This window comes from Ursus maritimus, unplaced genomic scaffold (genome assembly GCF_017311325.1).
Source record: "Ursus maritimus isolate PB19 unplaced genomic scaffold, ASM1731132v1 scaffold_22, whole genome shotgun sequence".
Classification (NCBI taxonomy): domain Eukaryota; kingdom Metazoa; phylum Chordata; class Mammalia; order Carnivora; family Ursidae; genus Ursus; species Ursus maritimus.
Window position 1 is genome coordinate 39,949,630 of NW_024424675.1, and position 23,907 is coordinate 39,973,536.

The following is a 23,907-nucleotide window of genomic DNA, read 5'->3' on the forward strand; positions in this document are numbered from 1 at the left end:
ATATATATTATATATAAATATATATTTAATAAATATAAATATAATATAAATACATAAATATATAAATATAATATATATATATGTTTCCTACATTACATATACTATATTCACTGTTTTCCCACGAAGCTCAACACCACCTAAGGAGAGTTTATCACTGTAGCTAATTTTTATTTTCCCCACTCTTCCTGCCCAAATTCACATCAGCTGATAAAAAGGCATTCGCATCATTCAAGCCCATGGCAAAAATAGGGAAAGAACATAGCGCCTAAGAAATGCCAGTTATGAAAGGCTTCAAAGACTGCCCATCCACAACCAAATTCCTCTTTCTCATCTCCTACTGGAGATTACTACACACGAGTTACAGTGTATTTAAAAAGCCAGTGTTATTTCTGAACAAGGATTTGCCACCCTAGCTCTGAATTGCATAGTTCCGGAATTACCGTCAAGAAAAAATAACTTCTTGCGGAAACTGTTACTAGCAGCCTGATGCCTCAAGCCTTACAGCGCACTCTGCTGGAAGGATCCGGACATTACCTAGATTGTAGTCCGTTCTTCAACTCAGCCAGGCAGTAAGTACCCTGTGCTCACTCCGTTTATAAAAAGGAGAAAATATGGATGAGCAAAGAGGAGAAATGTAAACTGCACCCAGTATTCCATTACTGAAAACGACTGCTATCAACAATCTGTAATTTTTCATTCCACACCCCTCTCTGGGTTCCAAAAGGATGCATATGGGTGGGTAAGTGGGCAGATAGGATTTTTACCCTACAAGGATCCTTTCTGTTTTGAACCCTGCTCTTCTCACTTTTAACACTGTCTTCACAGGTCACTCATCCCATGTCTGTGTCATGCTGGCTTATGAGGTCCGGGGTGAGGGTGTCCCATAATCATCAGAACAGCTCCCTTACTGGACCATTTTAATCTTCCCAGCTTTTCTCTAGACATTGCTGGAATTAGAAAAAAAAAAAAAAAAAAAGGCTTTGTGGATGAAATTTTGCCCATTTTCTCAATAAATTCCTAGAGGTCAAATTGCTCATTGAAAAAGCACGCTGTTTGAGACTGCCAATGTGTCATGGTTGAAACAAGCTTCCTAATTAAGAAATTAACAAAGACTTCAGAGGATAATAAAAATAACCTACAGAGGTGCCTGAGTGGCGCAGTTGTTAAGCGTCTGCCTTCGGCGCAGGGCGTGATCCCGGCGTTATGGGATCGAGCCCCACTCAGGCTCCTCTGCTCTGAGCCTGCTTCTTCCTCTCCCACTCCCCCTGCTTGTGTTCCCTCTCTCGCTGGCTGTCTCTATCTCTGTCGAATAAGTAAATAAATAATCTAAAAAAAAAATAATAACCTACAAATACTGAAATGCAAAAGCCAATTTTCTTTGTCTTCTGGCGTGTTTCCTAAGAGGGGAATCTAAGCTGCATGAAACACATCTACAAACGTTCTACTTACCCATTTTCCCTCCTCTTTTTGGAAGAGAGGCAGTATTGTTCGTTTCATCTGCTTATTCTAATTGAAACAGGCTCGGCTGGACCAGCTATCCAGCTTGATGCTCTTTATTGTAAATCGTAAGATCACCTGCTTTAATACTCTGCAGACCTAACCTCAGGGTATTAAGAACTCATCTCGTAGCTCGGCAGCAAAAGCCTAACACAGCACCTCTACGTGATCGAGCCTCATTAATCCATGGTGTTGACTGATGCAGAGATATTGTATTTATAAGATTAAATAAAGCAGTTGTTCATTGTGGTCAGAGTTGGAGGGGGGAAGAAATCTATCAAAGAAAGCAATTCACACTTGCTTCCTGTGAATAAGACTTTTCCATTTTCTCTCTCAGAACTCCTCTACTTGAGAGGTAAGTGATTTTGTCAACTTGATTTCCAATGGCAAGTGAAATGTGGGTAGAGAATTAAGCAATGAAATGTGCTTTCTTGCCCCTTTGTTTTGTTGCATTTTTGCAGCAGTCATTGCTTTGCAGTACCCCCTGGAAGTCCACTGTGTATGATATGAAATGGAAAAACACAGTTGCTGTGGGCAAAGAGTGGGTGGAGACTGGTTCCCGGGGCAAGTCCCGTCAGGCAAAAGGGATTTGTGGGAGATTCTTCCATTCCAATACGTGCAAGCTGCAGAGTGATCGAGGCATTTCACGTTTATTAGAGCGAAAATATCCAGTTTACTTTTTAAAGTACTTCGAAATATAAAAACTAATGACCCACAGCCTGGAATATGTTTGTCATCTGTTTAACAAACACTTCTCAGTAGCGAGAAAACTGTTTTGCATGCTGCCAAAATTAGACTGCAGACCTTCTAAGAATGCTTTGGCTTCGTGCACAAAAAGAAAAAAAAAAGTCCCATCCTTTTCCCTGAATTTTTAGATTAGATGGAACTCCTTGGCCCTGCTCCTTACCCACTTAATTATCTGCTACCTCTCCACTCTACTTTCTATCTTTCTGTTGATTTCATTCATAGCCCTTTTTATTTATTTGTTTATTTGTTCATTTTCATTTTCTTTTTTTTTTAAAGACTTAATTAATTAATTTATTTATTTTGGAGAGAGAGTGGGGAAAGGGGTAGAGGGAGAGGGAGAATCTCAAGCAGACTCTGTGCCCCCCCCCCAATGCGGGGCTCCATCTCATGACCCTGAGATCAGGACCTGAGCCAAAACCAAGAGTCAGATGCTTAACCGACTGAGCCACCCAGGCACCCCTGTTTATTTCCTTATTTACTGTTGCTCTCTTCATTGGAAGGAAACCTTTCGTGAGGTACATCATTCTATCCACCCTAAAATCGTTCCTGGCACAAAGAAAGTACTTAGATGTTTGTTGAATGAATACATGAGCACATTCAAGCTTCTTATTTATTGTTCAACACCTGCCAATAGATTGGCTTTCAGGCTGGATGTACAGTTTATTAACCAGATGGTCACCCAAGTAGCTTCAAATTGTGATAAGTGCTAGGAAGGAAGTAACGTGGTCTGTGATGGAGATATTTTGCTTTACTCTCAACCCTACCACAAAAAAGTAATAATGTAAGTGGTGTAGCAAAGGACAACTCCCTTGCCACACTCTTGGGAGCAAGGGAGGGGTGGGGACTGGACGAGCTGGAGAGTGAATGCCCCATCCCGAGGGGCAGCCACAACTTGCATCCTGTCTGGGAATATAGGATGAAACTTTCCACTTTCCAGAAACATCTGATACCTGGAACTGTATTGGGATTTCATAATTTTAAAATATTGTCAACTTTGACCATTTAAAAATAGTATCCGTCAATTAAAATATTAAAACACTGTCAAGTTCAAATAAAATCTGTCTGTGGTTTGTTGCATCCTGCAAGAGGCCATTTTCCAACTTTGGTCTACACGCCTAACTCAGCATTTCCAAGAACAGTCCTTCAGAAGCTATGCCCAACTGGTTAGACGGCTAGTAGTTTTATGGGTAATTAAGTTTGAGAAATGCTCAGTTAAAGTGAAACAGTCTGTTTGCTGCAGGACTTCTCAGGCCTTAAGAAGGCTGATGTCCATCGTGAATCTTTAGGAGAGAGGATAAGGCAAGTTGTATTTTCTAAAACTCTTCGATGGCGAGCCCTGTTTCGAGGTGGATCTCATTGGACTGATATTTCACAGAATTAGCTAATATCCCAAAGTATTAACTTCAGAAATTTTTTAAAAACTTTCGATGTTTCAAAAGGTTTCAAATATTCCCTCTTTTTTGAACTGATAGGCACAGGGGCTCTGGTGATAAATTCCAGATCGCTTGCTTTCTAGCCATAGGACCTCACGCAAGTTATTTCACCTCTCTGTGAGTCAGTAAATGCTCAATAAATTAGGGCTGTTATTACAACCTTACAGGAAGTGAATCAGACTGGATAGCACCAAAGGGAAAGTTAACTCAAAATTTATTTTGCATATTCATTGCGAAACACCATCACTTGATATTCAACCATGACGATTAACACCGTTACATGTTAAAGACTGAATGAAAAATACCAAGGGGCACCTGGGGGCTCAGTAAGTTCATCATCTGACTCTTGGTTTCAGCCCATGTCATGATCTTGGGGTCCCGAGATGGAGCCCTGCATCGAGCTCTGTGCTTGGTGACGAGTCTGCTTGTCCCTCTCCCTGTGCTCCACACCCCGCCCCTGCACGCTCTCTCTCTCTCTATGTATCTTTCTAAAGAAACAAATAAAATCTTTTTTAAAAAATACCAAATAAATGATACAGACGTATGATTCGACATAGTTTATCTCAGTGAAGGCATCTATATCATGCATATATTTTGAAGTCATTTTCTGTTTAAAGTTGTGTTAGGCAGAGCTGATAATGAGATCGCAAGAATATATTCCAAGATCTTTGCAAAGTTGCAACGTGATGTCTATCATCTTTATTTTTGTCAGGTTCATCTAACAAACATCACTGCATGCCAGGCAGTGTACCAGGCACTGGGAATGCCTAGTTGCATAAGACACAGCCACATCCCTCAAGATCACCATCTCCAAACACGAGAGCGGTGATTATGGTAGAAGAAATTTTTTCGAACCTCATGTTGTGACCATTAGTAGCTTGGAAAACCATTTAGTGGGTCGAAACCAGCATTACAAACATCAAACACAATAGGATAGAAAAGAATACAAAATACTAGGGTGTGTTCCGTGCTGTGAAGACAGCGCTATTCTGTGAATTCTTTGTTGCATTCGTATGCATGTCTATCAGGTCAAGATGTAAAATGTTTCTTACTGGCTCCCAGTCAAATGAGACAGTTGTGCAATGAGTAACCTCAGGTAAGTTACCATGGGAGCAGGGGATACTGAAGCAGCTTCTATAGGGCCATGATTTCCTGATATAAACTTGGATAGAAAAAATATATATATCTGGGGCGCCTGGGTGGCACAGCAGTTAAGCGTCTGCCTTCGGCTCGGGGCGTGATCCTGGCGTTCTGGGATCGAGCCCCCACATCAGGCTCCTCTGCTATGAGCCTGCTTCTTCCTCTCCCACTCCCCCTGCTTGTGTTCCCTCTCTCGCTGGCTGTCTCTATCTCTGTCAAATAAATAAATAAAATCTTAAAAAAAAAAAAAGAAAAAAAAATATATCTGGTTTCTATCCATGGCATATCATCTTTGTTAGCCGAGTCTGCTCTCTCCTAAAGAAACTTGACAAGCTGTCCTTGGACCCTGACACAGATATGTGACTGAGTTTACAATGGGTAACTCTTAGGAAACTCCTCTTCCCCTTGAAAGGACACTATGACCATGGATGTACCTACTTGGAACTCCAGCAGCCATCTGGAAACCACAAGTGGCCAAACCCGTGAACCAAGCCATGGCAGGCCTTGAAGACTGACTAGCCCTGGAGTATGAAGATGTGGAACCAACGTAAACCCCCTACCTCTAGAATTCTCACTATGCTCAAGAAATAAAACATTCTCCTCGTTAACTATGCCACTAGCGATTGGGTGGTTTTTTGTTTTTTGTTTTTTTTACTTGCAGCCAAAAGCACCCTAAGTGATAGACTACCCAAACTCCATTGTGTAGGAAGACCATTTGATCTAGTTTTTAATTCTGTGTTTCTCACTTTCTGAGAACTTAGAAAATAGACTGTTTTATTTTGCATCATTACTACTGACTGCCTGTATCATCCTCTATCCTTACAACACCCCCTCAGGCAGGCAGTAGCTTTCTTTTCTGGATGAAAACACAAGGTTTTTGAAATGACTGAGTGTCACAGGTTTTGGCAATGGTTAGATCTTGATTATGGTTCTGCCACTAACTTAGCTGTGTGGTCTTGGGCAAGTAACTTAACTTCTCTGAGCTCTAGCTTCCTCAAATGTTAAATGGCAATAAAAATACCTACCTTCTTGTGTTGTTATAAGAATCAAAGCAGATAAAATATGCAAAAGGCTATGACGCAGCCAATGAATAATGAATTACTAAAAGTGAGGCAATTATTATTTTTTGACTTGACCACACAGCTAGTAAGTGGTAGAATCTGAACTCAGCTCCGGATCGCTCAAGCTCGTAACACTTGCACATCACCTCTGCTGCTGAAACAGTTCAGATCAAACGTTTCTTAGTGCTAAATCCCTACAGTTTATAAAAATTACAGTATCATAGCTAAAAACCTTGCTTACTCCATAATTTGCATAATTTAGAACAGATTTTTCCTCTGTATTGACAAAGTCTTCTGGGTGGATAGTTCTCTTTACCTGTTGGACTGGCATGGACTTGAGGCCGTAAGGTAGACAAAACAAAATAAAAACACAGCTTAAAATTCACTTGGCACTCTAACATGGGAATTAGGCGATTTTTAAACTTCTTATATTTTAACTTGTCATTTCCAATGTTGCATATCCTCACATTTAAAAAAATTAAATAGAAATTTCCTCAAATACTTAATTTCGCCTAGTCACAACCCCATCACACAAATCTCACCAATTTCGTAAAGACATAATGTTGAGCATGAAAAGTATGGGCTTGGGAGATGGGCAATTCTCTTTAGCTCTGTAGCTTGGAGTTGGTGACTTGGTTTCCCTAAAGCTTGGATTTCTTCCTCTGCAAAATGGTAAAGATATAGGAATTCCCACTTAAGTTTTGATGTTTCGATAAGACGCTTCCTTCAAAGCAATTTTGTTACTGAATTTGACTTAACGTATAGCATAAAAAACAAATACTGGAGGATTCATGTCACCAGAAACCACCCAGGAGCGGGGACATCTGGTCAACCTAATGGAGAACTTGGCACTTGATGGTGAAGTGAATTTTTGGTAAAGAGAGAGAGACAGGAGGAGAAAATGTGGGGAAGCAGGTGGCATCTACGCAGGTCACATGGGGGATATTCTGACTGGGTACGTTTAAGGGGATAGTGGCAAATACATTTGGAAACACAGAGGAAAGCTGGTGGAGACCCTTGAATATCAGACTAAGAAACTGAGGCTTGTAGGCAAAGGCACTAAACTTTTATTGTTTCTCAAATAATTTTATAACTCTTGCACCATTTTTTTTCCTTTAACCCAAATCAGGACTTCTACCTTTGACGATGTAGCTTTCAAATTAGATTCAACTGTGCTATCTTGGTGAGCTTTGGTTGAGAACTATGGAAGGGCAGAGTAAAAAGATGAAAATGTTGATTAATAGTGGGGAAAACCATGATACTAATAATAGCTGGATTTTCTTTTTCTCAAAATGCAATGTCTCGGTACTAAGTTTTCTACATGGCTTATCTCCTTTAATTTTCATAAGTGTGAGTAACGGGAAAATGTGCTGGGCGGTATTGATATCCCCATGTCACAGAGGAAGAAACCAAGGCTCAGAGAGGTTTAGTCACTTGTCCAAGGTCACACAGCCAGTAGGCAACAGAGGTGGAGTTGAAACCTTAAGCTACTTGACTCCAGTGCTTATGTTTTAATTCCCTACTTTATACCATGCAGGACTCTGGAAATCTTGGTTCTTTAATCCCATTCCTACCACTAAATAGCAGTGGCAGGCTGGAGTTGCCATTAAGTGAGATGAGGAACCTTGGATGACACAGGTAGGCATGCTGTTGCTTGTTGTTAGGTGTGGGAGAGGAGTTCAGTTTTGCACATGTCGAGGTTAGGCGAACCTTCGAATGGAGATGTCGAAATTCAAGTACCCATGTCAAGAGGCAGCTGGATACTTAAGGCTCGACTTCAGGGGTGGGTCTAGGCTACCGACATGAATTTGGGGCTTGTCAGCAGATGGCTGTATATTACACCCTTGGAATTGGGGGAGGCTCTACGGAAGTAAGTGTAGTCAGAGAAGATGTCTAAGAATTGAAGACTGGGGAACTCTAAGGCTTCGAGGATAAGATCCAGCAAAGGAGATCAAGGGACCGTGGGCAGCGGGTGTGTGTGTGTGTGAACCAGGTGAGGAACGGTGTCTGATGTGACTGGTAAGGCCATAGGACTTAGACAGGACTGAGACATCCGGGGTTTGGCTGCCACAGTCAGGGCGGGGGAAGGTGTGACATCATGGCCACTTCAGCAAGAACAGTTTTTATGGAGGATAAAAACCTGAATGGAGTACATGCAAAAGAGAAAGGAACACGACAAAGCAAAACCACGGAGTATTTTTCTTAATATCTGTAGCCGGAATGAATTTGAGGTTTGGTGTCACTTCTCACAACTTCCCTTTAAAAAATTACGTCTCTTACTAGATTATAGGATCTTTGAAGGTCTAGACCGTGATTTATCTTTTGAATGTTTTGCCAAGGTTGGTGTTTAAATAACACCTGGAGAATTTAGTTAAACTTTTAAAGAAAGGCATATTCTTGTCTGAATTTCCTGAATTTGGGTTTGGTAAGACGTTAAGCCCCTCCCCCTCCCCCCAACTCCAAGACACTTCTGGAATGACTGGTTGACAACAGACATGTGGTGTTTGTTTTTTTAACTGATAAAGATCAAATTTTCATTATGTGACCTCTTTTCTTTTCTTTTTGCAACGAATCTCTTAAGTGCATATCTTATAGCACCGGTCCAATTGTTGAGGGACTACAAAAATTAAAAAAAAAATAAAATCCCATCCCTGCCAACACGTTGGTTTGTGTGAATCACAGCTCAGTGAAACCTTTCAGGCATATAATTTATCTTTTCTTTGGCCTATGTAGTAAATGCTTGATTTGTTCATGAATTCTGGCCTTGTTTTAATTATGCTATGCTCTGAATGTAGTTTTATGAGGCACAAAAATAAGATTGTCGTTCTGAAAACACAGAAGATTTGTGTGCTTCTCCCAGAATGAAATGGTGGCATCTTTCTCCCAATTCACAGCTCTGCAGGTTTGTGGTCGGAATTCCAATCCAGGAAGAAGCATGCAGTGAGACTGGGGCAAAAGGTTTGTGTGGGTGGGAGGGGAGGGACAGCTGACACGGCTGAGCCCGGCGCATAATCTATGCTAAGAATTCTGAATCAATACATTGACGGCCATTTATGCCTAATGCGGTACTCCCACCAAGAAAGCCATTGATTGAGAAGTTTTATTCGTGTTACTTTCTGAGGGCTGGATTCTCTCATTACACTCTTGGAACAATTGATTTCTCCCTCTCCCCTGTCTGATATGGACGATGCAGCCAGGGATCGGATGAGAAACCTTAATAATCAGAAGGCTGTTTTTGTTTAAAACCTTTGCAGACATATGTATTTGAATATCCACAAGTTCACAGACTGAAGGAGACATAAATGGCTATCTCCTGGCTTTTCCATGTTTTATATGCAAATAGTGCAGAGAGGATACGCAATATTCAGATTCCAGTGATACTACCGATAAAAACACGGCCATTTGTAGTGTAACAGAGACAAATGCAAACTTCATTGTGAATCTAAGGGAGTGAATTCACTTTTCCTAAAAGGAGGATAAGTTATAACTTGGGGGTCTTCTGAGAGGTCCCTGTAACTTTAAAATATCACCCATGGGCTTGACTCTATCAGATACCTGCCATGCTCCCAACATAAGCCCCCATCTTCTGAATCAAATCTCATTTTGGAACTTATTCCACTCAAATTCAGGTACTGGTCCTAAGCGTCTTTAATTTAAAAAAGCTGGGTTGATAAAGTACAACTCTGAAGTGTCCTGCACTTTTCTTAGAATAGGAGTGGATTGATTGCTTTGGGCTTTTATGGTTAACATGTCCAAGGGTCAGGTATCAAATGCTAAACTGGTTTTCTTAATTAAGGTGGGGGATTCGGAGAAGTCACTAGATACCTGTCCCAAGATGGGCAAAGCTCAGTCCTTCATCCTCTTCCCATACATAACTCCATCTTTTCCTGACTCGGGCAATGGGTTGGCTTTGGATGCCCAAGTGAATGGAACACATGACTATTCACAAAGTCATAACCTCCGAATGGCTGTAGGAGCCACGACCAATAATGAGAACTCAAGAGTTTCTGCTCAGAGTCAAGCAGTAAATCATTTCTCACATATTCATGAATATTGATGACCAGTTTCTAGCCCCAAGACAAGTGACTTTCCAGCTCCAGGCTTATACATTTGATGGAATGTTCCCTGAGCCAGTGAGGCCAAATCTCTTTGTCTGAGTATCTTCTGCAGACTGAGCCTCCCCAAGGAGAGCACTTGGCACCTCGCACAAGAATCTCAGGGGGTTTGTACCTCTTCTCTTGTAGGACCACAAAGTCCCTGAGGACAAGGGCTCTGTCCCAGCCACCCCTGTAGCCTTGTCTCACCTGTACCTGGCAGTGTCACACTCAGTAAAGATGTGATGCCTGGATGCATTTGAAGACCTACTTTGAATTATACAGAAAGCTGTTCAGCTGGCCCTGAACTGGTGCATTTGGGGAAGGGGGCATTTGAAGGACAATTTTTTAAACTTTTGAAAGAAAATCTGAAAATCAGTTCTTGGAATAGAAATGTACAGAACCAGGGGGCGCCTGGGTGGCACAGCGGTTAAGCGTCTGCCTTCGGCTCAGGGCGTGATCCTGGCGCTCTGGGATCGAGCCCCACATCAGGCTCCTCCGCTATGAGCCTGCTTCTTCCTCTCCCACTCCCCCTGCTTGTGTTCCCTCTCTCACTGGCTGTCTCTATCTCTGTCGAATAAATAAATAAAATCTTTAAAAAAAAAAAAAAAAGAAATGTACAGAACCAGCAAGAATGCTGATAGTAAGAGCCTGAACACACGACCCTGATTATCCTTCCCCAATTGTAACTGACCAGAATGTTTAGCTGGTGCCTAACATTTAAAATACATTCTTGACACCATCCTGGGTGCATTAAAACCACAGACTGACGTGATACTCATTTTCCTTAAGGAGAAGAATATATGTACAGTGTTTAGAACAGAGCCTGGTATACTGTAAGTGCTTAATGAATGACAGCCAGTGTTATTTGCAACAAGGCACGCAGTTAGTTGTTATTAAGGCAACTACATTGACAGCCATGATATAGAACCTTGTAATGAAAAACTGAGCCCATCTCATTTTTTCCTGCTTCTAACCTCAACTACTGACTGCATTCCCAAATTTTGAAAAATACTGTTATTTAAAAGTCCAATGACTAAAAAAAAAAACAAAAAAACCAAGTACCTTAAAATACACTGTATCAACTTTTATTTCCTTTTTCATTCAAGGAGTTCCTTTCTCAGCCCAAATACAAACAAACTCTCTCAAGATAAAAAGCCGAGGCTGTTTTTAAGATCAAAAGAACCTGCCTTTCTTTGTGCAGGGGGAAAAAAAAAGCTGATTCCGGATACCTCCTGAAAAAATATCTGGTTTTTACAAAGATATTACTCCAGCTTGTTGGAAAATAATTAGTACATAAAAGAGTCTGCCCAGAACTGTAAAAGCTCTTTATTTAAACCCACACTGTGGTGCAAAAGATAGTTAAAGATCAATCCAGGCTGTTAAAAGGAAGAAACGAAATGTATTCCAACAAAAGCCTATAAACACACTGAATGGGAAACAACTCACTGAGACCAGACAGGGTCGTGAAGTCTTTTAGGGGCCATTTTTATTCCGCTAATGCCTTTCCCCCCAGAATCTATTGATCATAAATGCAACCTGTCTTCCTCTACCTTTGATAAATGGAAGGACGAATTCATCTGTATGTAACTCACCTCCTCTCTTCTTTTACATAAAACAGATGTGTCACAGCTGTTCTTGCTCTTCAAACAGATGTTTCCACCCACAGAAACATGGGGGACACTCCACTACAATGTGTTATTTGTTCTAGAGGGGTCGACGGCTTGATACCTTGTCAGGGCCCCTTGGTGACTAAGAGCGAAGTAGGTGCCATCGTCCTGCCCATCGGAGCCCCCCTCCCCCCAGACCCCCCAAGCTGGTGTTCACAAAATGGATTGCCCTCATGCAGCACTTACCCTCTCTGCAGGGACATCCTCGGAGGGCCTGGACAATCCGGAAACTTCCTCGGCCTGGTCTTGACGCTCTGCGCCCTTGGCTTCCTGGTGGCTGTCGACAGGTGCCTTTTCCCGTCCCTTGTCCAGTTTGAAGAGTTTGTCCAAAAAGCTGGAGTCCTTGGGCTTGGAGGGGGCTGCTCCTCCTGACTCAGGTGAGACAGGCGCTGGTCCCCAAGTGGCAGAGAAGCCTCCGTCCCCGGCCGGGCCCTGGCCTGGGGTTTTATGCGGGTCGTGCCCCGGCGCAGCTGCCACCGGAAGTGCCCCGCTCTCACTTGGGTCTTTGTTCGGTAGAGCGTTCTTGGAGCTGACATCAAGCTTCACTGATCCAGTGCATGAATCCGTGGCTTGGTCTCCAGTACGTCCTGGTACAGGCCGAGAGAGTGTCAAGAAAAAACGAGATTTAGCAGCTGGTGCCTCGGGTTTGGCCTCTCTCCCAAGATTCTTTCCGTTGGCATCTGCAACAGCGCCGATCTCCATTGTCTTGGGGGAAAAAGTGGCCACATTATCCTCCTTGACGCTTATGCCCAAGTCGACTGTAAACACAAACATAAACAGCGGTTGTTCGGCGCGGTGAGGAAATTCAAGGACGGATAATGGACTCCAGACGTTTTATACACAGAGGCCAGCGTGAAGTGGGGGCTCTGTTGTTGTCCGCTCCCTCTGCACAGCAGAACTGGGTGATCTAGAACTCCTCGGGAGAGAGGGATGGGGGTGGCTCGCGAGGGGGAAGAGAGCTGGCTGGCGGAAGGCGCATCCCCGGCGCCCCACTAGTGACACTGGCGTTACTTCTCCGGTGGCCGCTTTAGAGGAATCCCGGGAGAAGCAAAGTGTCATGATTTCATCGGGGAGGCGCGGCCGGTAGGGGCTTGGGCTCTGGAGCTGGAACAGGTTTCTCCAGCTCGGGACGATGGGCATTTGGGGCCGGAGCAGTCTCTGCTATGGGTGGTTAGCAGCGTCCCTGGCCTCAGCCCGGTAGATGTCAGCACGCACCCCCTCCCCCGCCCCGTTGTGACAATCCAAAGTGCCTCCGGACATTGCCCTAGGTCCCTTGGGGTGGCCGGCAAAAATCACCCACATAGGAGAACCACTGAGCTAAATTGTCTCTTTGAATCAGAGTTACTTAACCTTCCTGTGCCTCCATTTTCTGGCAAAATGAGGCAAATGGTCAAACTTACCTCCTCATTTTGTGATGCAGATTACATGAGTTGATCTGTTTCAAGCAGACAGAACGGTGCCTGATGTGTGAAAGCTGTTAGCATTTCCACAAGTGAGCAAAGTGGCTGCCCCAGGAGTCCATCCACGCGCCCACAGCTGCCCGGTGAGCTGCTAAGTCGCGGGGTCTGGGTACGGACAGAGAGCTGACTCCGACGTCTATGCTGTCTTACCATCACGCCTATGTTAGCCTAGGCTCGTGGAAGATTTTAAAAGCTAGTACTCGGAAAGTTTCCCTGTTGAAGGCTGGAGGGGCAAGCGTCCACACAGGACGGCAAATTGGACCTCCGGCCGGCATGGAATCAGAGGCCTAGGTTAGCGTCAGGCCTGCGCGTGGACGCGAGCTCTGCCTCCTCCTCCGGGGAGGGGCGTGCTTCCAGCATCCAGCTGTTTCTGCTTTGACCTCTGCATGGGTCTCATTGACCCGCTTTCCTTTCCTAGGCGCCTTTTACGAAGCAGCGCAATATTCAGGAAAAAAGGACAGACCACGGATTTTGGAATGCAAGTTAAACATCAAGATTCTCTGCTGATAAATTGTGTGACCTTGGTCCAGTCACAAAAAATCCTTGAACTTCCTGTAGGTAAGATGGGAATGCTAATAGCTCCCTTGCGGGATTGCTGTGATGTCGAAGGGAGAAAACGTATGCAAAGACTGCGGCACTGCTTTCCTGTAGTAGATGCTTAAGAATTGACAGATACTACGATTAGCCTGAAGGATTCTCCCACACCTTTGCCAGCATTGTGTTTTGCTTTATACAGCTGTAGCCAGCCACTTTTATTTTTTTATTTTTATTTTTTAAAGAGTTTATTAATTTATTTGAGAGAGAAAGAGCATGAGAGGTGGAGAAGGGCAGAGGGAGAGAGAGAAGCAGACTTCCTGCTGAGTAGGGAGCCTGACATGGGGCTCGATCCCAGGACCCCAGGATCATGACCTGAGCCGAAGGCAGACGCTTCACCGACTGAGCCACCCAGCTGCCCCATAGCCAGTCACTTTTAAAATACATTTGCAGGAAGACAGAAAAAAGGACAAAAAGAGAAAGGGGAGACTCTTTTGGTCTGCTCATATGGCTCGTTAATATGTGTCTCGCACACACACACACACACACACACACACACAGGTACACACTTTAATTAGCAATTGTTTTTGCCAAACTCTCGTATCTCTCAGTGTCTAGACTCAGGAACAAACAAAAAAGGAGAGAGAGAAAGGGAGAGCCGGATCCTGTGTAGAATGGTCATCACCGAGGAGCACAGAAGAGACGGTCCAGAGGCCAGTGACAAGCACTAGGGGTTCCTCGCAATCTCAGATCCCAAGGAAGTCACCCTGTAGGAGCACTGGGTATGCCCTCTAGCTCTTCTTCGCCCTTCCCCTGTGCTCTAGGAATTCATAATCGTGGTAAACACTGTACTCGGGAGAGAAGGCTGGAGGGAGAGCGGGAATAAGGAGTGATAGATGGACGTGTCAGGGCGCCAAGTAAGCCAGGCAGGCAGCTGACGCATCACAGTGAATATAAATGAATCGTGGGGACGGTCCATGCCAGGAGAAGAGGAAACAGTTGACAAAAAGGCAGAGACTGAGATTCAAAACAAGGAAGGGCTTTTCAAAATGCCAAGAGCATCCGCCAATCTCTTTCAATTTTCCTCTCTTCCATACTCTCCAGCCGGGAACCAAAAGAGCTAGTGGAAAACAAGAGTGTTACACTCAGAGAAAAAGTCTTTGAAAAAAATATCTTCCCAAGGGCAGACTTTTTAAAAATTGAGGTAAAATTGGCATATATCATTATATTAGTTGCAGGTGTACAATGTAGTAATAATTCGATACCGGTATACACTAAGAAGTGATCACCCCAGGAAGTCTGGTTACCATCTGTCACCCTGCAATTGACCCCCTTCGCCCTACTGAACCCCCTTCCAACCCTCTTGACTCCTCGGATAACCACCACTCTGTTCTCTGTATCTCCAAGTCTTGTTTTGTTTGTTCATTTGTTTTGTTTTTTACATTCCACATATACGTGAAATCACATGGCATTTGTCTCTCTCTGTCTGACTTACTTCACTTAGCATAATGTCTTCAAGGTCCATTGACATTTTTGCAAATGGCAAGATTTTCTTCTTTCTTATGGCCAAGTAGTATTCCACTATTACTATATATATATATACATATAGTCTTCCCCTTTGCCCTTTCTTCACATTCTCACCAACAGTTGTTATTTCTTGTTGGATTTGTTGTTGTTTTTTTTTAATAGTAGCCATTCTGACAGGTGTGAGGTGATATTTTAGTGTGGTTTTTATTTGAATTTCCCTAATAATTAGTGATGTTGAACACTTTTCCATGTGCCTGTTGGCCATCCATATGTCTTCCTTGGAAAACGTCTATCTATTTAGATTCTCTGTCCATTTTTTTTAAAGATTTTATTTATTTATTAGACAGAGACAGAGACAGAGACAGCCAGCGAGAGAGGGAACACAAGCAGGGGGAGTGGGAGAGGAAGAAGCAGGCTCCCAGCGGAGGAGCCTGATGTGGGACTCGATCCCGGAACGCCGGGATCATGCCCTGAGCCAAAGGCAGACGCTTAACCGCTGTGCCACCCAGGAGCTCCTCTCTGTCCATTTTTAAGCCAGATTTTTTTTTTTTTTTTGCTATTGAGTTCTTTATACATTTTGAATATTAACCCCTTATTGAATAAATGATTTACAAATATTTTCTTCTATTCAGTGGGTTGCTTCTTCATTGTGCTGATGGTTTCCTTTGCTGTGCAGAAGCTTTTTAGTTTGACGCAGTCCCTAGACAGACTTTTTTAAAAGTGCCAATATATTGCTTTAAAAAGATAAGTTCTTTTCATCCAGGTATCTAGACTAGCCCTGCATTTGGAAATTACAGCAGATGCAAACTTTAGCTCTTGATATTAGAGAATGGGGAGAGTATTTTTGAAACTTGTAAGAACTAGGACTTCCTAGATGGGACATTCCATGATAATGAAGGTCTGTCCCCCAAACTTGAGTGAGTGCATACCCAAGTCCAACACCCAGAGCGTCCAGTTCCTTTACTAAAATGCTTACCTCTTACGTGGGCACATGATCTAAGCTAGACTAATCCTGTGGCTTTTGCCGAACCCATTAGAGCAGAGTTACACTCCTTATGCTTGGGTTGGCAAACCAGTGGGGGTACATCTGTAAGTGTTGGCCTTGGCCATCACATTCACAAGTGCCTGCCTGAGAACAAACTCAGATGAAAGCAGAGCCAAAAGATTCAGGGAGCAAATGCCCAGTGATAGAATTTGAATACCTGTGTCCAGCTATACCAGAAGTTGAATTTTACCATTATGTGCCCAACAGATCTTTAGATCTTTTTTTTTTTTTCATTTATGCCAGTTTAAATTAAGTACATACTCAGGGACTTGGAGAGAATTTCATGGAATTGGCCAGTACCCATTTCACATGTCAAGTAATAGCAAACAATCCTCCTCTCGGGAAATTGTCTCCAGGCTTTTCAAGTCTGTCCAGGAGGAAGTTAGTATAGGAGGAAGGAGGGTAAAGAGAATGAAACAGAAGGAAGGAAGTTACAAGGAGTTGGATAGAAAAGCCACCAACCCTTTGTCTTCGCAATAAAAGTGAAGGGAAAAAATCCACTTCAGGACAGAGATTATAACTTTTGAGATCTTTGATAAACATTAGAAATGAAATATGTCCTAACACATCGATTTAAATGTGCGTGCACGCAGACACACGTGCACACACACACACACACACACACTCACACATCCAATCTGAATGAATAGGAAGAAAATCCACTGGAGTTACAAGTTTTATACTCTTGCAAAGATGAATATTGTTTACATGCCTTCCTCACATTATTATGGAAAGAATTAAAAAGTTCCTTCAGGACGATGGGAACCAAGCTTTCAATTCCTATGAACAATCTTGAGACAAGTTCATCTTGAATCTGGTTTCAATAAAAACCTTTCTCATAAAGCAGACAAACAGATGACATACCAAAGAGATTTTACTTTCCATGAAAAAAAATGTGTAAGAGTTTCAGGGAGATAAAAAGGAATCAAGTAAGAATGCAAATGACAGCTCCCAAATATCTAAAAGACTTGAAAATTTTGATCTTCTTCGTGCAGAAAATATATTTTGCATTATGTGTGTGGCTTTTTAAAAGAACGTCATCTGAGGCAGACATGGGATTGAGAACTTATTTCCAGTGGCATGTTGGTGTCATTGTTAAGAACTTCGATGGTGCAGCAGAGGACCTCGGTTTGACTCTCAAATATGAAATACAGATGGTCCTCGACTTACAGTGCGGGGACTTGTGTTTTTCGGCTTTACAGCCGTGCAAAAGTGATACTCATTCAGCAGAAACTGCACTTGGAATTCTGTATTGGGATCTTTCCCTGGGCTAGTGTATGGGGGCGACCCTCTCTCGTGAGGCTCGGTAGTGACAGCTCCCAGTCAGCCATGGGATCCTGAGGGTCGACAAGCGGTCCACTGACAACCACCTGTACCCTTACAGCCATTCTGTCCCTCCCTTTCAGAGCAATATTCAGTACATTTCATGTACATGCCATAGTCAACACTTTGTTACCAAATAGGCTTTGTGTGAGATGGTGCCCAACTGTAGGCGAATGGAAGTGCTCTGAGCACGTTTAAGGTAGGCTAGGCTAAGTTATGATGCTTGGTAGGCTAGGTATAGTAAATCATATTCTTTCTTTTTTTTTTTAAGATTTTATTTATTTATTTGACACAGAGAGAGAGCATGAGCAGGGGGAGGGGCAGAGGGAGAGGGAGAAGCAGACTCCCCGCTGAGGAGGGAGCCCAACTCGGGACTCTATCCCAGGACCCTGGGATCATGACCTGAGCCGAAGGCAGATGCTTAACCAACTGAGCCACCCAGGCGCCTGTAAATACATCTTCAACATACAATGGATTTATCAGGAGGTAGCCCCATTCTAAATCGAGGAAGATCTGTCTGGGATCTGGCTGAATTACTTTATAACTCTATGTCTCAATTTTCTTATAAAATGGGCAAGAAAATAACAGTGCCATCTTCAAAGGGTCATTATGAAGATGAAATGAAATGCTTCCTATAAGATGCTTACTGCTTGCGGGCGTGTGGTGAGTCCTTGAGAAAAATTAGGGTCTTTTTCTATTCATATATTATTATACCATTACTATTTTATATTTCCAAACAGAGGTCATAAGGAAAAAAATACTCCAAAGGTTTAGCCTACACACTTGAGTGCTCTGGAAAGACTTTTAAGAATAGTAGTGATATGGATTAATTTATCTTCAAAAATCTAAGAACCTGGGCCAGAGAAACTTCAGGAATGCTTCCCACTCTCTAAGTATCAAGTATTCTCAGTCAAAACAAGCTGCTTCCTCAGAGTTCTACTGACTATTTGAAACACATACACACACACACAAAGTCTCTATTACAATATTCAGAAATTCTGAGGAGGATTATCTTTTGGGTTTTTTTTTTTTTTCATGTGGCAAAGTTCATATTTTCACTCTGTACAACTGTTCATGCATTGACTGTTTCCCATGTGCCAGGCGTTATGGTAAATGCTGCCTGTAACAAGCAAGAAGCATTTTATTTATGTGTTACAGCAAATGTATACGTTAGGTACTATCATCACTCCCATTTTACAGATAGGAAAATGGAGGCTCTGAGAAGTAAGGTCACCTTTCAACCATCATCCTGCTCTTAAGTGGTGGAGTCAGGATTCGAACCCATGTTTGCCTGATTCCAAAGCTCAAACCCTTGACATGTAGCAGAAGCAAGAACAGAAGAGAGGGAGAGAACAAAGCAGACGAAGTTGGGTTAATGGAATTAGTGGATTTTCAAGAAAACACTATGCACAAGGGAAAAAAACAACAACCATGTTTTCTTACATCTGGGAGACATTGCTGTGTGATTTTGTTTTGTTTTAAATAAAAATTAGATCATGTCATTCATCTACATAAAATTATCCAAAGAGGGCTTCACCCCAATTAAAATCAAGCCCGAAGTCTCCCATGGGCAACACCTGCTAGAAACTCAGCTCAGCCCGTGTCCCTCCTCCCCACACACCAGCCTCGTTCCCACCTGAAGCCCTCTGCACTAGCTGTTCTTTCCGCCTAGGAATGCTTCCCCTCCGATCTTTCCATGGCCACCTGGTTATCATTCAGGCCTCAGGTCAGGCCCCTAACCACCCTCTCTAAAGTCACCCTCCCACTCACCCCCATTCCCTCTTTGGATTCTGCAGCACATTCCTTGGTCTCTGAAATGATCTCATTCATTCATTTTGCTTCTTCGCCACTAGAAAGTAAGCCCAAGGAGAGAGAGACGTGGTCTGTCTTGATTACAGCTGTGTCCCCAGTCCCTTCAACAGTGCTTGGCACAGAACAGGACTAAGTCAGGGAAGAGTAAGGCAGGAGTGCAGAGCCCAGGGCATGACAAGCACCCAAGGAGGCTGACGATAACAATGGCAAGAGTAGCAAACCTTGTAATAACCGGTGATGGCAGATGTGGCGTTCTTTCTTCTAAGAATCCATTATCTAAATCCTCCTAGTTCTTAGGGTTAAAGAGGGAAGCGGAGGCCCTCATCACAATTTCATTTACAAACGAAGTGTCCACAAGTTACTTCCCACTCGGACATCCCTTCCTGTGCAACACCGTCCTATATGCCAATATCCCGATCCATCCGGAGAAAGGACAAGCAAGGTGGAAATATAATGCCCACAATTTGCAAAGGGAACTTGCGAACCTTGCAGAAGATGCAGTTCGCTGAGTCATGGGAAGTACTGCTCAGATCACGCACGTGGCTCTTGCCGGGTGAGAATCTGGCAGAGTTGAAAGAGTTCACTGAAGAAGACAGGAAGGTAGAAGGGAAACTAGGTGATGACCCACTAAGCTCTTCAAAAGAGAATTATATTTGAATATCAAAGGATTACAGTAGGCCCTTGGGAAAACTGATGAAGACCTCAAAAGTTTTACAAAAAAGACCCTTCTGCAGTCCTGCTGCAGGAGTCAAATGACACATCAAACAACTGTGGCTTTCTGTGTTGTGCAAATGCATTTGTTGTTTTATAGGTCTTGAAATAAGGATTCATGTGGCAGATACTTATAGCTTGGAAGAAGATGTTAAATTTGAAAATTTCACAGAATGATCAGATTTCATGCTTTTCATCTCAATATGAAAAAGCCACGATGTCTTGGCCAAGACATTCCAGCATAAATAAAAGAAAGGAATGAGCTAGGGGGCCTCTTAGAGCTGAAGGTTCTTGCCTATCAGCTTGATACAACATGTCTGAGCATCTAGTGATGTAAACGCTGGGTTTTAATGCTGGGTTCCAACATTATGTGGGCAAAAGGTAACTGGTCACCCTGTGCTCTCTCAAAAGTCAGCAGTGATCTGCCCATCTCTGTGGGGCAAGACTATACTAGCAAAGCTCACCATTTCCACTCTCCTTTCTGCTCACAGATCTCCTATCATTCATGTGCTGCAAAGTCTGGAACGTGCAAAGATAATTCAAGTGCTGAGCCATCATTGTTCCAATGGGAGCCAATATTGTCACTCAAAGACACATTCAATGTTTGATTTTGTTTTTTGGGGTTTTTTCTCAATTTGATTATAATACACATTTAACATGAGTTTACTACCCAAAACAATTGATTCCTTAACTCTTTTCTTTTTCTGTCTCAACCCTCCACCCTCATGGCAATGTAACTAATATCTGCGACCCAGCATGGCTTGTCGAGGTTTGCCCACGCATGTATACAAATGTATACAAATACATATACGCATTCCAGATACATGTACACAGCGGTTGTGTTTGCTCTTGGTCTTTATAAAAATTAGATCAGATTAGACATAATTTTTGATTGCTTTTATATATCGTTGTTACAGATCAAATGTTCATGACCCTACAAAATTCATGGGTGGAAACCCTAACCCCCTATGCTGGTATTAGGAGGTGGAGCCTTTGGGAGGAGATGAGGTCCTGAGGGTGAAGCCAACATGAATGGAATTCAGTGCGCTTATAAAAGAGGCCCCAACATAAACTTGTAGAGAGCTCCCTTGCCCCTTCCACTGCTTGAGGACACAGTGAAAAGGTGACCATCTATGAACCAGAAGAAGGTTTTACTAGACAACAAACCTGCCAGCACCTTGATCTTGGACTCCCCAACCTACAGAATTGTGAGAAATGAATGGTTGTTGTTTAAGCCCCCCAGTCTGTGGTATTTTTGTTAAAGCCTCCTGAATGAACTGACAATCACAGTTACTCCTCTCAGTCAATATGACCAAATCTATCTTATTTTTTTAAGTAGGCTCCATGCCACACATGAAGCCCAATGTGGGGTTTGAACTCATGACCCTGAGATCAAGACCTGAGCTGAGATCAGGAGTCAGATACTTAACCAGCTGAGCCACCCAGGTACCCCTATCTTATTTTTTTTAATAATGGCATAATATTCCTTAGTATGCATATACCAAAAATATTTAAGCCATTGCCCTAATCAATGACCCTTCTGGTAGTTTCCAAGTAATTATTTCCATTTCTATTAAAAACAATGCTGGAATAAACTTCTGTGTTCAAAAAGCCTAAGCTAGTGCTTTATTTCTATGGAATAGAGGCACCGATGTGGAGCTGCTGCACCCAAATCAATGCGCATTTAATTTTTGGAAAGAGACACTGCCAGATCTCTCTCCCAGAAAGGGCTCTAGTGATGCACATTTTCAGCAGCAATGTGATCGAGTGTCTTCCTCCCACTCCCAAGGGTGGCAGGGATGGGAAGCAGCAAGAACATTGACCAGATATACAACATAAAGGACATCTTAAATGGTAAAAACATACCAGGGAAGGTCACATCTTTTTCTCTCAGTGCCCTCCAAGAATTAGAACACCAAGGATTAGCCTTGGACATGGAGGGTGGGGTAGGTGGAACTCATGCTCCACAGAACACTGCTAAAGGGTGACAATTATTAGCTTGGGACTCTGGGGACCAGGAGTAGCCAGTCAGAAAGCATGATGAGACAAGAGGCTCAGGGGAGAAGGACGGGGAGAAGCAACCAAATCAAGAAGACATTATATCCTCCAGAGTCGATATATGAATGATCAGCGAGCACATGAAAAGATGCTCGACATCCTTGGTCATTAGGAAAAGGCAACCAAAACCACAACACGGTACCACTTCACACCCACTAGGATGGCCATGATCAGAAAGACAGATCATCACCCATGTTGACAAGGATGTGGTGCTATCAGAACCCTCGTATGTGGCCGGCGGGAAGGTAAAATGGTGCAGTTGCCCTGGAAAGCAGTTTAGTAGCTCTTCTGGAAGTCAAACATAGAGTTACGGTATGACCCAGTAATTCCACTCCTAGGTACACAGCCAAGAGAATGAAAACGTATGTCCACGTGAGAACGTGGATACACGTGTTCACAGCAGCCCTATTCACAGTAGCTGAAGAAGAAGTGGAAGCAGTCCAAACGTCAATCAGCCAACTGATGAATGGACACACAAGACGTGGCCTCTCCAGACGGTGGAATAGTATCCAGTCATGGAAACGAGTGAAGCATCGCGACACACTACGACACGGGTGAACCTGAAAACATGACGCAAAGTGAGAGAATCCAGGTATCAAATTCCACATATCGCATGATTCTAAGTACACGAAACGTCCAGAAGAGGCACATCCACAGAGACAGATAGCAGATTAGTGGTTGCCAGAGGGCTGGGGGGAGGGGCTACGGGGAAAGCCTACTCCTGGGTTCGGAGTCTTTGGTTGGGGTGATGAAAACGTTCTGGAATTAGATAGTGGGGATGGTTTGGGCTACCTTATAAATACACTCAAAAGCACTGAGCTGCATACTGTAAAAAGGATGAAGGGTGTGGTATTTGAATTCCATCCCACTTTGGAAAAGGAAGACGTGGTATAAACAAACATCAAACAGTAGGGAGTGGGGTGGGGAAAGAAACACCAAATGTGAGCCCACAGTTGAGAGGAAAGACGCACAGCTGGCTTTTAAGCATATGAAAGGATGCTTACCTTCATGAACAGTTAAATACGAGCAAAATTAGGAGACTTAGCTTTCTACCTATCAGACTGGTGAAAAAGGAGATATTTAGTAACCTAACGGGGAGAGAATAAGAGAAAGAACGGCCCTGTGTATCATTGGTGGCGGTGTATTTTGTCAATCTCTTTGGAGGGTAATTTAGTAATATATACCAAAAGTCAAAAATTCACAAACACTGTGAACTCTAATTTCTACTCGTACAATATTACCCTATAAAGGTAATTGCACTGAGGCACAAAGACACAGAACAGACGCACACTAGCCCCTGTCCTCATGACAAAAGACGAGAAACAACCTAACCGCTCATCAATAGGGGCCTGGTGAAATAAATGATCACGTGCTCATACAGTGAAATCCTCCACACACATTAACATTCACCAAGACGCCTAGTAAGTGAAAAAAGCCATGTCCAACTGTATGTATCGAACGTTCTCTGTCGTTTTTAAAAAGTGGTGTTGAGAGGCAGAGTAGCAGATTTTAAAATATGCTCAGCTGGAACACCTCTGGCCCTAAGAAACGTAAAGAATACTTGCCTCTAAGAGGAAAAATGGGAAGCGGATGGACTCAGGGTTGGGGATGTTCTTCCTGTCTTACCTTATTATGCACACTGTTGGAAATGTTTACATGGATGCTGAGGCCCACGCCAGCCCATGTCACTTAAACATGTAGAAATAATGAAGAGAAAAAAGAGGGGGAAAGGAGAGGTCTAGAATGGAATTTAAGGCTGACCGGAGGAACATGTGGCCTATTTCCGCTTAGCCTG

At 43.1% G+C, this 23,907-nt stretch overlaps 1 protein-coding gene across 1 annotated transcript in view; it reads right to left on the reverse strand.

Annotated features, from left to right (window-relative positions):
- BCAS1 (brain enriched myelin associated protein 1) overlaps positions 1 to 23,907 on the reverse strand; it is an 85,030-nt gene that overhangs the window by 48,612 nt on the left and 12,511 nt on the right. Inside the window, exon 4 of the mRNA XM_040637870.1 lies at positions 11,829 to 12,400. Coding sequence (XP_040493804.1) covers positions 11,829 to 12,400 — 572 coding nt within the window. The remainder of the gene's footprint in view (positions 1 to 11,828; positions 12,401 to 23,907) is intronic.